The sequence below is a fragment of the Nyctibius grandis genome, chromosome 19, assembly GCF_013368605.1.
Source record: "Nyctibius grandis isolate bNycGra1 chromosome 19, bNycGra1.pri, whole genome shotgun sequence".
In the NCBI taxonomy this organism is placed as follows: Eukaryota; Metazoa; Chordata; class Aves; order Nyctibiiformes; family Nyctibiidae; genus Nyctibius; species Nyctibius grandis.
Genome location: NC_090676.1, coordinates 9,292,837 through 9,311,743, shown reverse-complemented (window position 1 = coordinate 9,311,743; position 18,907 = coordinate 9,292,837). Strand labels below are relative to the sequence as shown.

General features: G+C 39.0%; 1 protein-coding gene across 4 annotated transcripts in view; it reads right to left on the bottom strand.

Moving 5' to 3' along the window:
• The window catches only part of PREX1 (phosphatidylinositol-3,4,5-trisphosphate dependent Rac exchange factor 1), a 167,656-nt gene that overhangs the window by 46,333 nt on the left and 102,416 nt on the right, over positions 1-18,907 (bottom strand). For all 4 annotated transcript variants that reach the window (XM_068416018.1, XM_068416019.1, XM_068416020.1 and 1 more), the window contains exons 10-14: positions 18,261-18,408; positions 13,919-14,019; positions 9,875-9,978; positions 9,126-9,175; positions 5,065-5,140 (exon numbers count right to left, since the gene is read on the bottom strand). In XM_068416018.1, coding sequence (XP_068272119.1) covers positions 5,065-5,140; positions 9,126-9,175; positions 9,875-9,978; positions 13,919-14,019; positions 18,261-18,408 — 479 coding nt within the window. The remainder of the gene's footprint in view (positions 1-5,064; positions 5,141-9,125; positions 9,176-9,874; positions 9,979-13,918; positions 14,020-18,260; positions 18,409-18,907) is intronic.

The window sequence follows — 18,907 nt, the reverse complement described above, 5'->3', positions numbered from 1 at the left end:
ACAGACAATAAAACTCATTCTTAGAGAAGTTAAGAGATGTTATCTATATTCGACCAAAGGGAGAAAAACCTGAGTAAACCCAGTGTATGTGAACTCCAAAGGTCAGACTGGTTAAAACTGCAGTGGCATTCTTTTCTTACACAGCAGACCTACAAACAAAGGCTTCAGTTTCTCACTACCTTCAAAACAGCTACCAAAGGTGACTTGCAAATTTACCTGAAATGGCAGCATTAAGTTCTGCATCTACAATTCAGTTAAATACAAGAAATGCCTGGTATTCTCTATGTACCTGCTAATTTGCAGCCTCAAGTGAAGACTTTACAAACATGCTGGTTGTACTTTTTAAGCAGACACATAAGTTCTAAATAGTGCTGGTAAAAATCAGCAGGCACTATTGGTCTTACCCAGATGAAAAATATTGTTAACACTGGTCACTTGATGGAAGTTTACTTGCTTCCCAGATCCCAAACAGGCACAAGAGAATCCGAGATCTGCTATCTCACTGAGAGCCATTGGTCAGCTCATTGCAGCAGGCAGGGGACTTGCTGCTTTGGTAGAGGACCAATTTCTACATATTACTTTCAGTTCTACTAAATTAGAAGCTGTATCCTACACAAGTATTATACCTTCTTTTTTCCCCTCCAGCTGAAGAACTAGATATCCTGAAGCTCTAGCATCAACTGTAGAGTAGCATACCGACTTTGTTTTAAGCAAACCAGCTTGCAGACCAAGAGCCCTCTGATCTTGTCAGCAGAACATCAGTCCTACTTCAAGTCCTACTAAGGAAAGCAGTAGCCATTTGCCAGGCAAATAATGGCAAAGAACATCACTATGGTGTAAAGATACTATTTAAATACAGGATAAAACAGGATCAGCTCTTGACAATCAGCAGCGCTACTGGCTCCTGTTGAAGAGACTTTCTGAGAGCGAAAAAAAAAATAAAAGCATGACATGTACAAATTCAGAACTAAATACTGTTGTCTTGGTAGGAAAAAGACCAAGGCAGTTCTGGGGGAACTGCATGATTATGTAATCACACAAGGAAAGCCAAGAAAAGGGCTTTAATAAAACTAAAGTTTAGCTGTTACTATAAACTAATTTCAAGTCTTCATAAGTCTTTCCTCATTTTCAACATCCTGTCATGTGACAATTCTCAACATTCACTTTGCCTTACTTTATGGGATAAATGGGTAGTTTATTTTACAGAGGCTGCGACTTAAAATCTAATTTATTCTTTCAACTGTAAATAAACTGGAGGAGAAACGCCTTCTAATGTTACTCTCTTAACCTTTAGGAATCTACTTTTGTTTTAGGCAACAAAATCTTTGTGTAGGAAGGCTCTAAACCAGACTTGGCTACTTCTGATGATGTTAACTTGGCCTCAAAACATTCCCCGAGCAAAACAGCATTCTCTCATTATAAAATATAACTTAAATATATCATTTCAGCTCACCTGTAAGTACTTCTAAATGTCATGTAGCAATTTGTCCAAATACAATGAAATCAGTTACAAAAATCTTAAGAAAAAAGAACCACTTACAATCGACAATCTTGACAGAACGCGTCTTGTAACTTTTTCATACAGAAATTGGATGTGAAACTAGATACACTAGTTTTGACAAGATAATTTAGGTTTATTCAAATACAATCACTAAATTTGAGTCAACAGAATTACAGAAACAGTTTACAGTCAGTATCACAGTGAAGAATTATGTCCAGAGCACACTATTATTATTACTTTTACTACTGCCACCATTACTATTTACCATTATTGTTGTCTAGTTCTAGTAATGATATGATGTTTAAAGACCTAATCATGGTCCATGGCTGATTGTTTTGAAATGCATAAGCCCAGCAATTAAGATGGTCTTTGACCTAGATTGTTTACAACCCACATGTAGGAGAAAAGGCGGCAGATGAACACAGGTTAAGTTAAGAAGAGCAACCAAACCACTTTTAAATATTTTGCTGACATCATGGAAAAGAGTTTTAAGATTATGAAGTGCTCCTTCCAAGTGGGAAGGAAGCCCAAGGTAATGCAATGCAGAGATGCAATATATACTGCAATAGAAAGAAGGAACAGATGGCTGGATGGAAGGATGGATGAATGGAAAGAGATAAGAGACCCACTGGAGCAAAAGACCTAAAGAATCTTACCAGCAGGTTTCTACTTTGCATTTGTCCCTTTACTTTCATTCTACCTTTCATAAAATTGCCATCTTAAATTTCTTAGACTTCGGACTGGGCATTCAACTGGTAGTGTTTTATCACAGATCATTTCTGGAGGTCTGGATATAAATCTTCAGCCAGATGACAAAAGTACTGGTTTTGTAACAGTGCAGTCTTTTAGTACACCCTCAGTAGCACCTAAGATTCTGTGAAGTACAAGGGCTCTGACATTTATAAGTGAGGTCTGTGTTCCTCTTTGTTCTCAGCCTACTGGCAGGAGAAAGATTAAGTTGCAAAGTTGAGAGGGCCCAGAATCAATGGAAGAATGAAGCCCTTCCCTTCAAGGATTACCTCTAAATATACATAAAGACCATAATACGATTCACAGACACTTTTAGTCTAAATCCATGGATATAGATCAGAAATTTCTCCTTTCAGGCTCTGACTGCTGAAACCATTTCTCTGTTACATTCAAAGGCTCACTAAAGTAATGCCTATGGAGAACTCTAATACAGCAATATGTTTTGCAGGATATGACTTTGTGCCTCTAGAAGAGGCATAATCACTTCCATCTCCAATCAGCACTTATGCTCATACGTGCTTCTCTCCACCATCATACTTAATGCTTTATTTTAGTGTCTCATGCACAATTTGCCTAAGACATACTATGGGGATAACTGCAATCCAGCTATTGTGAAGAGCTATAAACATAAAAAGACATCAAACAAATTCAGCATTAAATCTCCAAGTCATTAGGAAATCCCTTGACCATCCCCTATTACATGCAAAAACTCCCTTGTAGTGAATAATCTGTGCTAGCTTATCACAGGGCATATTAATAAAACTGATAGTCAGAGATGCTCAGCTCCTGCAGACCCCTGATGTCTACAGCGCCACAAATGCACTGCACATCTAATAACAGAGCTCTTAATGCCTATCCAGTCCCAGACTCTGGGTGCATACAATACATAGGGGATAACAACATATATCACATTTGAATACAACTGTTCAAATGTACAAGGTTAAGCCTCGTTGAGGACACAACTTATCTCTTGTCAGAAGTACAATAGCCAACAATTTCAAGGTAGGAGGATCAGGGTACCAAATACAGCTGATGCTGTTTCTTTGATTATAAAAAAAGTTCTTACTCTTTTGCTCTGTTCGGTCTTATGAATATTTGTAAAGGTCAAGGAAATGAAAAACAGCTCTCATTAGGGAGGGCTCCTGCTGGCATTTATAGTCTAAATTGCAAACAGAAATGAGAGAGACTACCCTTCAAGACAGTCATCCCTATGCCACTAAATCTAACAGAAACAATAGTCCTCACTTTTTTGTGCACCGCTTCTAAACTAAAATCATGATGCAGATTGATTGTCAAAACCAGAAATAAATATATCCTGGCATTTGTGTGAAACAGGCAGTTATCAGACCAGACACCATCCCTAAGATTTTCAAGAACAGATGCCTAAACTTAAACTGAAAGGTAGATATTTGAGCAGTTAAATAAATGCACTACTCTGTAAAAAGTTCAGTATTCATTAGCTCCCACTAAAATTTGTTGTTAGCTAATACAGACAAAGTATGAATGGTTGCTAGAAAATAGCTCAATCTAGTATGAAAACTCCAAGCGAACCCCCCCGAAAATTAGATTGACCAAACAGTGATTTAAATGTTTAACAATATCCCCCTTTAACTCAGCACAGAAGAAATTTCCCTCAGCTTTGCATCTGTACATATGCACGTACACACACATATATACAATATAAACTACAGAGTCTTCTATATCTTCATATCTGGCTTTAGTACATTCTTGTTCAATCTTAATGTAAAGTTCAGTAAACAGGAGAACTAACAGCCAGATTAACCTACCAAAATGAAGAAAAATGGGGAAGGAAACGAGCTACCTTTTCCAGACCAAGAGCTGATGGTTTTACCTTGCTATCTGGGTCTTTCTACTGCCTACAGCTCTATGATTAACTACTCTATTGGCCGGATTAGCCTGATTACATCTCTCTTCTTTGGCTAAAGCAGACTTTTTTTTTCCCTCAGCTTTCCATGAATAAGACCCCATTAAATCACATGTAGCTGATATGACAGCCTCAGTACTACTATCCTTGCTCTCCTCTATGCTCTTAGCAGGAAAACAATTGACTATTCCATTCTCATTCAATTATTTGGCACAAAACAACCTTAAATCATATCAATCTTATTAATGTAGAAGGATGTCAAATGCAATTGCAGGAAACATTTCTGAAGGACAATATCCCTGGTTGTCAGAGGCCTGATTCTCATTCAAACTAGGCTCCCTTTATGTCATTTTGGCAGTATAGGACTTAATGTGATTGTGAATCAGACGACCATTTAAGACAAAACCAGAATGTGCATTTGACTCTATGATGGTGAGCAACATGGCACACTCTCCCTTTAGGTTGCTTTAGACTATCAAAGCTAAATTTTTAATTTCCTAAGCTACAGGCTCTTCTCTGTAATTACAAGGTAAATGTGGGGCAACCGCAATTTCTAAAGACGATGGTGTAGTTGTTGGTGTAAAACTCTAGATTAATTTTTCAATAAAATTGTACCACACCTCTATGAGATATTAAATGAGATCAACATTGCTTTAAATGTCTTCAGAAAATCACAAGAAATAGAAAAGATACCTGAGACCAGCCAGTTCACCACTCCTAGGGCTAACAAAGAACTTTCTTGCTCTTTATGCTGCCAAATAATAAGTTTTCACCAAATGAACAATAACAGAAAGCATAAGATTTTAAGTTCAAAGAATCAAAATATGTTTAATTATATTCTCTAGATAAATGTGTTTTATTTGCTTTTAAACGGAACTGAAAAATTAAGCTACTTGTCAAAGACAGCAGTATCTTAGAATTTTCTTACCTGTGCAATAAGCCAATCCACTAGTTTACTTGCAGGGATTACTGATTTGTAGGTCTTTAGGTGGTAGTCACGGTCTCTAATTAAGAAAGAGAATTCAGAGAAAATCAGGACAAAAAGGTAAACATTTATTTTACACTTTAAACCTACATATACTATTGTGACCTACTATTATGAAGTTGAGGAAAGAAGAAGAATTATAGATGGGAAAAAAAATGAGACTCCAAGTCACAAATAAGACAAACAATAGGAAGCAGATATCCTTTTTCTCTAGAAGAAAGGACTATTTTTTAAACTTTTCTAACAACTTGAATTAGGAAGATATTTCAGATCAATACAGAGCAGTGTTACTTCAAATTCCTCTAGAAGTTGTTTCAAGCCATCTTCAGAGAGCTCATATTCCTGCCAGAGGCAACCAGGACATTCTTGTCACAGATGCGCTGAGCTGCTGCTTTAACTCAGGTTAGATCACCACCACCATCGGTCCTGTTCAAAATCACATCCTTCTGGCTGGAAGTCAGAAGTTCTTCTAGTTTCCATCCGAAATCCATTCGTGTCCAGTTTACATTTATTGGCTCAGTGCCAGCCCCATCTATAAGCTTAAATAGTTCTTCTCTAGTCTTTACCCATCAATGTATTCATAGACAGTGACCCTACATATTCCCTCTGTTCCCGTTTTTCTTAGGCTCACCGAATTAAGCACCTTTTAGTCTACTCTGTCAAGAGAGATTTTCCCGATTCTCTACACCTGTTCAGATTTTATTTCCTTTAGCAAAATATCACAGAGTAGCCAGATACAATGAGTACACAGTGTTCTTTATGGCATTAGTTAATTTCAGCCATTGTAAATAAAAAAAGAAGTGTTGTATTTAGGTCTTGTAACACAACTTGCACCATATCACACACAACCTTTGTAGAGAGCAGCACTGTTCCTGAAATAAGGAAAAGGAACTGCATTTAGCAGTTTTCTTCCACTCCTCTTCTCAGAGCCACGGAGGTAATTGACTTTTTTAGTCTTTCATGAAATACTTCTAAAGAATTTTGATACAAATATAAGAGGACTATGTGGCTCAGGACATTAGGCTCTAACACCTTTCACCTTCAGGTCACTGGATTTAATCCAGCTCATGAGAGAATGAAAAGCTCTTTCCATTTTAAGGCTATTTACTGGCTCCTGTGAAATAAGTTTGGTGGTCTTGATCCAGTTCCTAGTTTCACATCACAAAAGCCATTACCGCAATTAATTTGCATTAATTGGCTCCCTCTTGTTGAGAGTCTCAGTAGAGAGGCCAAATGCTGAATGCCTATGAAGAAGTAATTCCTCTCTCGCTCTTGGAGGTGGTCCTCCTATTTCAAGCTTGAGATCCACTGGCATGACCGTGGAAGGAAACTCTCACAGCCACTGTGACTGTTTTACAGTCTGGATGTATCTGTACAGCAGCTCAAGAGAAGACTTTATTCTTCAGTTCTGTCAAATCAGTCTCATTAGCACCACACTGTTTGACATTTCCTTTTTTCCAAAAAATCTACAATCAAACCACCATCTAAAATTCATCCTACTTATGTTTTCCTTTTACTAATCATCTACAGATACAAATATGTTGTGACTGGCTTTTGTAAATAAATGCAGCAGAAACGCCTGTGTGTTTGCAGTATGCAGGGTGTGAGAAATTAGAAAGGGAAGCAGGACTTTCAGAACTCAGGAAAAAAAAAAAACACCACACAAACAGCCAAACATGACAGCATTTCCAGAAATATGTGTCCTCAGAACAAAAGCTTTCCTCATAGTGCTTACACACATTTTTCGACTTGTCTTCCAGTAATGTGCTAAACCCAGCACAAAACTGTGGGAGTTTTCTGGGCAGTTTTTCCCTCTCACACTCTTATCTTGAGAAAATGTGCTTTTGAAATGTCAAAACAATAAAGCAAAGCATTAAAATATTGAGTACTAATGAGCAGGGGTTTCCACATTGTGAGAAGCAACTCCCAACATTTTAATACAAATGCTGACATAGAGCTAGTTTTGAATAAGCTGGCATCAGGATCTTGGTCCAAGGCCCAGTCTTTCACTGCTTGTAGATAAATGCTTGTCAGGATGAATATTTCAACATTAGTTCACTGACTTTTCCCCCCATTTTGATCTAGCCTGAACAAGAGTATAGCATGAATCATAGAATGTTATCCAGAACCATGAGCTGCAGGTGAATAGTCAAATACAGATGTGGGAACCACTGGAATTTTGACAGAACCTTGCTGCCTCACAGAAACTAGAGGAATATAGTGTTCTTCACAGGGTATAGCCCATCTATGCACTGAAGTATTGTCCATCACCTGTAAGCGTGAGCACCCACACCTCTCTCCCACCCTCACAACTTCCTCAAAGTAGATCAGAGACATATTCAGAATCTTCTCTGCATCTAAGATTTTTCATAATGTTTTACTTTTTATGTATCATCTGCCAAAGTAGAATGCTTTGTTTCCAGTGGGGTATATCATCTTATCCTCAAAGTACATCAGTGTCAGAGTTTACTTAAAGAAAATTATAAAGGCAAAGGCTACACGGACACTCCCAGGTTTCCAGGGAAGACAACTAAGCAAACTTATGTTCCAAGGTTGTCAACAAAATAATTGAATTTTGAACTTTATGATTCTTCCAGATCCTCTTGGCATATGCACCTGCTACTCCAAGCAGTTTTGCTGATTTTCTAGAAGGAACGTTGCACCAGAAAAGTAGGCCTCATCAACATTGCTAGCATGACTGCAGGGATCAGCAGTCTGAAGATGCCAGATAAAGCAGTGGTCCAAAGGCACAGCAGAAAGTAATAGCTTTGCACAACTAACTTGGCTAAAAGCTAGCTCCTTTAGGCTAACATTAGGCTTATTGGAGGCAAAAAGACACGACACGAAGACAAGAAAGGATGACAATCTAGGCGATTCCATTTTCTAACAGGGAGATAAAAGGAAGAGTGAGTAGGAAAGAGAATGGCAGGAAGAAGAGCCTGAGCATATTGAGAATGTTACATTTATCCAGAAGGATCCTAAAACTTCTGAGAGTCTGCTATTTTTCACTGGTCATACACAGTTTAGATTCATGCTGTCACTAACACAGATTAATCGTGATATTACAAGATTCTCCAGCTGGGATTCTATTACAAAAATAGCACATTAATAAAACACCACAAGACAGGCCTATGGTAGTTATTTTGTCCTTGTTGATTCCCTAAAGCATAAGACTACCTCCCTTTCAGTTTGTGGGTACCCTGAGGTCAGTGAAATTTTTTCAGCTTCACTTACCATTATTCCTGTTCTGCATATGAATTGCCATTTTAAGGGGTGAAATGTGTATGTGCAAATACACACATGCATATACATAACCATTTTGCCTACCATGGGCTGCATCACGCTTTCCTGCTCCCTCCATACCCTTTAGGCTAACTAAAATCTGTACTATTGTAGAACGGCTATTCTGGGAAAAAAACAGATATCTAATTAGGCAAATTTATGACTGATGAACTGTAACTATCCACCCAAAATTTTCAGAGTTGTTTTTCAAATTACAGCTTCAGGTTTTATTCCATTTGGGTTTTGTTTGTTTAGGGTGCTTTGAGTGAAAGAATCCTAGCATCACACTGGAATCTGTTTACATCACTTTAGCATCTGTTTACATTTTCTACAACCGAAATAATACAGCAGCTGCAATCACACTGCACAACCTGCCCTGAATCAGTAGTCACTTATTAATCACACCCACTTTAACTCACCGAAAATGCCAGAGTAAACAAACAAACTTGTGTCATGCTAACAGCTCTCATGAGCTGATTGAGGAAGCAAATGGCAGGAAGACTATAACACTAGCCTTTAACTCTCCCAGAACCCAGTTCCAACATCCTCCAGCACAAGTACAACTAGATCTAAACTGTGGAAATAGAGGAATAGTGAAAGAGCCAAGAAAATGCAGAAAATTACTGTTTATAATAAGAAAGAAGAAAGATTTCAACAGTAACATGTGATCCTTTTAACAAAACCAGATAATATATATAAGGGGATCATGAAGATGAACTTACTTTACCACTGGAGTATATAGGCAGTGCAGTCGGCAGTAGAGCCTCACACCCTGAAGAAGGAAAGGTGCATGGTATTATCAGTTTTTTCCTTTTCAAAGAAACACTGACTAGCTAAAGCTAGCAAAACCTGGACACTGATGTCTCTACTCAGCTGGAATTATCTATTAACTGTTTTTCAAAACAGTTCCCTTATCCTCTCTGTCAAACATTCTTTCTTCTTTCCCTGCCTTCAGAAACCGAAAAATCTGTTCTTTTATCTCTAATCACCTCCATTCCAACATTTTCTCCATTAATCCTTCTTCACAATTAACCCATGAACTGATGTCCATAAGAAGAAATCCAATTTATTAAAAGGTATATGGGCAGATATGGGATCAAGAGAAATCATCTGACATACAATTATCAGGAATGGCAGTTAATATTGATCTCTCCTATCTCCCTGAACCATAATGCCCAGATTTTCAGCAGACATGCTGTATTATGGCCTACTCTTTTCTTTTAAGACCTTCTGTTACTATATTAGGATTGCAACCAGCAGTCTTGGGTGCAGTCACAACTGTGTTGTTATTTAGTGCTAAGCTCTGCTTCCTCTCCCTAGAGTGAATATCTCCTATGGCATTAGGATGGATAGCTTAATGCAACAAAGATAAACAGCATTAGGGATCTCCTGTACAACAGGTCAACGACATTCAGAGGTAAACTCTTTTGGTGCAAATCACAAGGTTCCAACTAAGAATGATAATACAAACCTTGGACATGATGTCTTCCAATTCACTTCTTGGCTTGTACGTTCCATCATCATAGCGAAATCTGTACATCACCTGCTCATTCTTAAACTGGTGCTTATCTGAAACTAAAACACCAGTATGAAAATTAAAATTAGTCTTTTATCCCCTGCCATGTTCTTCAAAGGCCAGCTGGTACATCTACACCTAAGTATTTGCTGGTATGTCTCATTTTCTGAAGAGAGGACACAGGTCCTCAAATTTCCCCTTATATATGCTCATGTGCACTTCCGAATAGCTCCACCAACAAAAGCAGTTTTCTAGAATCCTGCAGCTCAAATAAAATTGAAATTTCTTCCTTGTACGCCAGATTCAGTTTATGTAAGGCTTTGGAAACTGTCCTTGGGAAGGTAATCGGGACCATCTGACTTTTTTCGATAAGTTTTGAACAAAGTGCCTGCAAATTCCCACAACAGTTATCACAGCACTAAAGTACTTTTTGCAGTTGTCCAAAGTTCTGCAACTCCAAAAGCAGAAGCATACTGGTGGGAGGTATACATACTGATAGACTTTAAAGGCAAGGATACAAAAGGTGTTTCAGTGTGATAAGGAACCGTTTCGAAAGAAGCATTGGCCAAAATCAGAAAAGAGTTAAAAACCATACCCAGGTTCAAACAGATTTATCCAATGCACCAGACTGGAAGAGGGTTGAAGTCTATATCCAATTATATGTAGGTTTATCCTGTCTCTATTCTAAGTTGAACTATTTAAATAGAACATGGAGGTGGGAAATCCTCATACTGAAGACAGTAATTTAGTAACTACTAGAAATTATTTGTTTCACTGATTACTAAATAAGTGGCAATTGTAAGAAGAAAGCACCAACGATTGTTCAAATTCAAAATAAGTAATAAAGTATCCTCCAGATTTTACACTACGTGGTTGTCTCCATTTAGCCCACACCCAGGTCTAAACAATAACCAGTTGTTCTATCACTCAATCTCCCCTCCCCGACCAAGAAAGCGAATTGGGAAAAGGAGGGAGACTCGTGGGTTGAAATTTAAACAGATTTAATAAAATAAGAAAACCAATATCAATACTAATACAAAAGACACAAAACTGTACTTAGCCCATAGAGTGGTGGCAAGTCCTTCCAGGGATCATAACCATTAAAAAGAGAAGAGAGAAGAAAGAGAAGAAGGAGAAAGAGGAGAGCAGAGCAAAGAGCCCCCCCCTCCCCAGCTTTCCCATTTATAGTGAACATGACATTAATGTTATAGAACACACCTGTGGGCCAGCCTGGGGCAGCTGCCCTGGCTTTCACTGCTAATGGCCTTGATCACCATCCCACAGCTGGCCACAAACTGAAAATGTAACAGAAAATCTATTTCTATAATTTCATCCCCATGAAGCCAGGACAGGGGTATAGAAATGCCCTTGTTCACAGCTTAATTTAATGGAGATCAGTTACAACTACATAGAGAAGAGCAAGCAAAGCAGACAGCAGATAAGGTGGGGCAGCTTAGTCACTGTAAACTTTCCTGCCTTTGCCAATGTAACAAAAGCATGGCTAGATCTTTGTGCTGGAGCACCCTTGAATATTTTGGATGCAGTATTTCACAGTGCAGGCACAGCATTTGATGAACTGAGAGAAAATATCGATTTACACTACTTAACATGCATCTTAGCCTGAGTTTGATTAACCTGAGAAAACTGATTGCACTGGATGACTAAAGACAAACTGGGTTAGGCAGACTCAGAAGTACCAGGACACAGTTTGAGATTTAGTCTGCCCCTTGCAGAGTGGGCAGGATAATTGTTTAGAAGGCAGAGACCAGAAATTTTTAAGACCTTCCCTCATTACATAGGACATCCTGGTCTAGGAATATTTAATTAAGATTCCTGCTTTTGGTGATATTTTGACTTAATTTCACAGAGTAAAACAAAATTTGCAGGATCTGATGTATATCCTTTTGTATACAGTGGCATCTCTAAGCTGTGTAAGCTGTTGACTTTGGGTGTCTGCATGCTCTGGATTTTGTATTCCTAAATCCAATCAAGAATTGAGTTTGCAGAAAGCGTCTTTTGTGTCTGGCACACGGCAGATCAGGTTCTGATCACTTCTGCTCTCTGTGACAGGTACCAGAACTTCCACATCAGCAGTCCCAGATAAAATAGCCAGAATTAAAGGAGATAGAGGAAACTGAGTGATAAAACACACAGAGCTCAGCACTTAGCACAAAGCGCAGCATTTAGCAATCTTCTATGGCCCTGCTTCTCAGGCAGGCTGAGAGATCAGCAGTTTTCACCTGACAGTAGTGTTATGCCAAGTGGAAACAAAAGATAAAAGATATTGCCTAATGTAGAATAAGGGTAAGGGCTTCATTATGGTGCTTAAGTTCTTGCTACATTAGGAGACACATAAAGGGATACTTTCATATCTAATGATTTATCAAAATCTCAAGGGATATTTCCTTAAGTAAATGCAGTGTTGCAAACACCTTCCAATGTCTAGCAATAACTGTCATTGGAGACACTAACATCAGGAACTCTAACCAAAGGCAACATTAAAACAAAACCAGATGCATCTTACACAGGGCATTTGAATACGGGGAGCAGTAGATATAACAGCACAACTTTGAGCTGTAAATTTGTGTTTAGAGAAAAAGGCCACTGCTGAAAGTGTCAAAGTATGAAGTTATGGCAAGGTAAAACAGTCATGAAATAACAAGTCTCAGGAGAGCTTTTTGCACCAACAGTGCAAGCGTACACATTCAGAACGTAGGCAAGTAAGGGTGTGAGCGCAAACAAGCATTCTTAATCCAAAGGAGGATCCCTACACATTGGAGCCAGAGTGATTCAGTTCACCAAAGCCACAGTTAGGGCCAAATACTCAAAAGCATTCAGTGCTTTTGAGCTCCTGCTCAAAGCCCTTCAAAGTCTGAATGTGCTCTTGATACCTGGGGCTGGAAGTACATGTGCATGAATGATTAGGGGACTGCTCATAATAGATTTCTCTATATGTTAATTAAAAGAAGATAACAGACAGCATTTCTTAACAGGGCTATTGTCACCCGAAAGACAAGTTTGTGGAGCTGAGCTACCAAGAGATTAAAGCAAGACTAGCCTAATTAAATGGCTCCCCTATTTAAATTGATTTCCAAGAGACTGTATGGAAATGTAGACCACTGGTGACTTAAGACCTAAATACCTTATTCCTTTGATGTGCATTTTGCAGCTAAACTCACCTGGAAGTTGAAATGAGGGCATTTGCTGTTTAACTAGAATATGACTATGTTCCTCTGTCTGCATAACATAACATGAAAATAATAGGAAACAGCAGGACAAATCTGGATTTAAAGGACATAAGCTGAAGAAAGACCCTATTTTAGTAGAAACATGGATAGAACAGAAAATTTTTAAACAAGCATCTTGTGCTACTTTGGTCATGCAGCACTTTTGTATGCACTATCCTACTCTTCTAAAATACCCCTCATCACAACGCTTCAAGATCATCTGCTGGGTGTGATGAAGAAATAGGATGCGTCACTATTTTAAAGAGACACATTCTTGCCAAATGAGCTGGAAAGAACAAATCCCACAACAAACCCTCCACCAACTCTTCTCCTCATGACAAGCAGTCTCATTAGAAAGAATGACACATTGTCTGGAGCCCCTCACTCTGTTCATACCTGTGCCCCACTTTAAAGGAGCGCTGCTCTACTATCCTCTGTATTGCTGATGTCTCATATGGAAAGCTGTATTTATTGATCACAAGAGATTTTTCAAACACACAAAGTACAAAGGAATATACACTGCAACAAAGATGTTGCAGAGAAATCAAGCAACTGCAGGCATAAATGCTTTCAGGATACCCGACAAGTCATGTTTTCATGACATAAATTTGCCCACTCATTAATCCCAAAAGCCATTAAATGTTTTGAGGATTTGATAGGTATGGTACAGGAAAATATTTGAACATCATGTGAACAGCTGCAGTCAGTTTTCCACCCTCATTTCCAGGGCATCACTCAAATCTGACATGTCTTTATGGCATGGACCACTCACCATGATGAATAATTCCGTTTTCCAATAGTGCCTGTCCCAGGTTGACCCCTTCCTCTGGTTTGCTTATCTCTCCAATCTCTGTGAGCCATGATACAAACTCACTGCAAAAGGAAGCAGAACAGAAACAATTATCTCTTTTGCTCTGAATATAAGCAGACACATGCTTCTGCAAGTCATCAGCCAACCACAGGAGACTCTCTCCTTGAAGGAAGTGTGAAAACTGTTGTAAGTGATGATACCTATACTAGGTGGCTCATTTCCTACATTTCTGGAAGAAATGCTCTGCAGAAGACCCAGATTTCCTATCCGTGACTTGTCCCACCATTCCCCTTAGCTCATCATGATTAGCATACACTCAAAAGGAAAGACAACCTGGCTGAATCTATAAAGATGCTGCAAATCCTTACTTTATTGAGCAATCCAGACATCCAAGGGGGGAAAGGAAAGCGAGATTAACTGATGACCTTAAAAACAACAAGTTGGACAGTAGAGAAAACAGCTACTTCTATCCAAGCTATCCCTCCAAGCAGTGTTTGTGGTCTTAGTTACATATGCTCACCTTTCTTCACTGGGTCTGATTTCTGCCCACCTGCCCCCAGCCCAGTGGTGTAATTGCATTGGCTTTAATGGAATCACAGTAGGACTTACGACAGAAGATTCAACCTACTGAATTCAAGCACAGAGCAGTAAGAGAGAGCACAAGTCCTACTGACAGGTTAATTTAAGGTCATTTACTGGAGGTGGTGCCTGGCAGATACATAAATGACGCTTCTAATTTATAGACAAGAGGTGCTAAGTCTGTGTGCTCATGCAGCACAAAACAAAACCTCTCTCTGGTGAGGGACAGAGCTGCACATATGGGCAGAATAAAAGCCAAAAAATGGATAGATATGTAGGATGTTATTCAATTAGAAACAGTAAGTACAGAAAAACAGACATTGCAAGCCTGATGAATACAGCACTGTCAAGGCCCTAGGGGGCTGACTTGTTTGCCAGGTTAATTAGCGATTATACCAGAAATATGTTGAATTCATAGAGAAGAACAAAAGGAATATATGAAAGTAGAGCGACATATGGGAAATCTGAGTTCAGTAAACCACTTGGGTGCTTGCCAACGTGCAGAGGGTTGCTGCTTATCAAAACCAGTATCCATGCCTCTGCCCGTGGGCTCTAAATGAAGTATTTTTAGTCTCTTCATGTTTATCAGAGCTGACTCATCTAAGCTGTAGGTAGTATTTTCATTTTGCCTTTAGAATAACAACAACAACAACTTCAATACTGAAAACTTTGGTTTGCTGAAGGGCTACTCTGTAACTGTCACAGTGTAGAAAAAGCAGCAGAATCTATTCAACTATGCCAGGGGAATCCCATGGAAACCAGCAGAGTTTTGTAAAACTCCTAAAGCCAGAGTACTGTAGTGATGAGTCAGATTCTCTGTCTCCTAAAGGAAAGCTCATTCTCAATTTCCCAGTGATTCTGAACTCTTTCTATAAGTATTTAAAAGCTGAAACAGAATATAAACTGCAGAGGGAGGAGAAGTAAGAATGATCCTCCCCACTCATTACTGAGAATACAAGACACACACTCTGTGGAGTGCCCCATCATGGACATGCTGGCCAATGACTGTAATCATGTTAAGTACCCAGGGTAGATGCCCAGTTGCTATACATTTTTCCACCAGGTGCAATGGGTCTAGGGCTGTTTACAGCACTTAAACAGTTGCCCAAAACTTTAGTGGAACACCGTTACCCTGTCAGCTTTCCTGCTTCTTTTAGTTGGAATTGTGTCCCTGGAGTTCATTTGGATTGTAAATGTAAGGCAGCCATCTTAAAGTTTGAAATTGCGAGCTGAAAAAGAAAAATGACTGAGCACTACTCTCACAGCCCTGAAGCTTCAGAACCATGGGATCGTTTTCTTAAGAGATACTTTAAGACTTCTGTGGCATTTAATTCATAAGCAAAATCAGTAATCATTTGCTCTGAAGGCTTTATAGGCATGGAAAAGTGCATGATCCAGAAATATTCCAAGATGTTTTTTAGGCACATGCTGGACTGTTGCTAAAAAAGCATCAACTCAAAAACTGGATGGCAAAGCTTGATTTGTTTCCTCATCTTGTCCTATAGCAGTTCTCCAGTATAACTGAGAGTATTCTCACTTCCCAGTGCTGCCATGCTCAGGTCTCATCTGGCATGCAAGTCAGGACAGCATCTCCCAACTATACCTCTGAAATTAAGGGACTTGGAATAGTTAGGTTTCTGCTCAAGAAATACACAGGAAAATCCAACCCACCCAGGTTTGTGCAATCTGATCAGTTATGTTTGGAATCTGCTGAGGTTAATAGATCCTCTCAAGGTTTTGCAATCAATTTAGTGCATTGCTGAAAAGAAGCATGGCAAGCATATTATTCACATATTTTGGCACCAACACACATCTTTCCCATTATATCACTAGTCACATGCCTAAATGCCAGTATACCTGGGAGTGGTTAGCAAAACGGATGTGCACTCAAGCCAGTCAGTTGCTGAAGTGAAGTTCAATAAACAGCCTTATAAATAAATGCATGTGATATTTCTGAAGCTATTAGGATTAGTTCCTGGTTTTTTTTTTTCTGGAAACACATTTTATCTCTTGAATTATTAGATGCCATCTGATATCCAAAGGCCAAGAGAAAAATTATTTTTTGCAGCCTTAGTGTTGCTCTCGGCTGCACATAGCAGAAAACCACTAAGTACATCTCTACACAGTTATTAGTGACTCCCTTAGGCAGCAATATCTGAAAAAATGAACAGGTCACAGCCAATGTGCATTGTTCAGGGGAAGCCCCAGAAATGATACGAAAAGTCTGTGAGTCATGACTGGATTGCACTGATTGAGTTGCACTCAACTGAGTTCATAGAATCATAGAATGGTTTGGGTTGGAAGGGACCTTAAAGATCATCTAGTTGCCCAGGACTGTAACAAAAAGTGACTGTTGAAAAGATATCAGCAGAGTTATTTTCTATGGGGAAGGCTGGCACATTAGCAGACAATGTTTTTGTCAGAGATCAGGATACTTGTAGGTATCTCAGTCTGGGCTCAATTACCCATTGGCAAGGTTAGGTCAAATCCTCACTACTGGAGCGTCAGGTGGCTGTCAAGCAAACTGAGGGCAATGAGCAGGACAGATTGTGGAGCATGTAAGAAAATAGACATTTTAGAAGAAAAAGGTAGCAGGAAACCTCAGGTAGGATTTGAGACTAAGCAAAACATCGGGGAATCCACCACAGACTCATATATATCAGCACTGGAAGAACATAAGTTTCTGAGCTGGTACTTCTTGTTGCATGGAAAATAGGAAATGCCTCCAAAATCAGAGCTTAAAGGTTTCAATTTGAATCCAGTAAGATCAATTGGGGAGCGTGGAGGGGAAAGAAAAAAGCAACCAAATCTCCAAAAACCAAGAATTTTTTTTTGTAGCTGAAATATCGCCAGCCTATGCTACCAGATTGCCTTCTGTCAGGCAGAAAGACAATGCATCATTTCCACACCCTGTACACAAGGAATGCTGCCTGCAAACTGCAGTTACGGAGACCAGGGGGAGGGAAGGGAAATGAATGGATAATCTGCCTCTCAGAACTTTTTTTTCCTCCCACAGCTGATCATTTCAATCCTAAACAGCTGAGGTGGAAAAGTCTCCTCAGGTTAACTGATGTGTCTCTCTGTGCCATGCAGGACATTTCCCTACAACAGCCCCACTGCTATCATATCTAATCTCTGATCTGATTCGTCCACGGGGTTTTTCTTCTACTGTCTCATACATGTCATTCTTAAGAATTATTTTGTAATATCTAGCCTGAGTGAAATAGGTTTTTTCCAGACAATAAAGCCCTATACTTCTAACAAATGCACCAGGTCTCCTGATGCACAAAATTTCATTTGTGTCTGTTACATTGACAAACAGGAAACATCTAAATTCAATCCTGAGACTTGGAAAGTTCTGCTGGATTCAAACATCACCTGGTAAGCATTTGCTTGTATACAAAAGAGGACACAGGTTAGGCCACCAACAGCCCTGAGCCTGTGGGAGTTAGGGTATTTTTTCTTATTCCTTTTGCTGATTTGAAACAGATGTTATGAGTTACTGTACAATAGAATGAGCTGTCACTATACAGCCTATGTATGGCATAAAATAGAAATCGATGATTAATTTTAATAAATCACAAATATAATGGGGCTTCTGCCCTTTCCAATTAAGCTGCATCAAAGCACGTCTGATCTGACCTCACAGCGCCACACCCAGCACATCCAGAATCTATTCTTTTAATTGGCATGAAAGGGCTTTTTTAATTCAAATGCCACTTACTTGCCAAGAAAGCACTTGGGAACAGTACTTAATTTTCTCCTCCTGTCTTTGATAAGGTTCACTTTCTTGCTCATCATCATTTGGTACAGCTTCTCTCCTTTCTCTGCAATCATGACGTATGCATCTCTCTCCATTCCCAGTTTCAAACCTAGAATACAAAGCAGAAATTCCTTCAGATCCTTAGCAGCAGATAAGGTGTTTGCTCAAAGTCAAAAGCTGAGGCCAAAGAGACAAAGTGGTAGAAACACAAAAATTAACTGACTTATTTTCCAAATAAGGGGGAAATTGGGTCATTTATTTATCTGAGTACAAAACTGTCATTGGTGAGTTTAGCACCAACGAGATGCTTGTAGCTTTTCTTCTCCATTTTAAAAAGTAGCTTTAAACTTATGGTTACATCACATCACACAAAGTAGAATGGTTTACAGAACATGGAGAAGTTCCAAACAAAGCAAGATAAAACATATACCTTCTGAAACTGATTTCCTATTGCAGTTTCACTTTTGACCCTGAAATAACTGCCAGCATAAGACTTGTTCAAGGCAGCTAAATGCTTGACAGAGCAGATGACTTTTTGAGTGTTCTATTACTTGAAGCCAAAAATACAAAACTGCTGAAATCAAATTCACATCCTTAAATAAATCAAA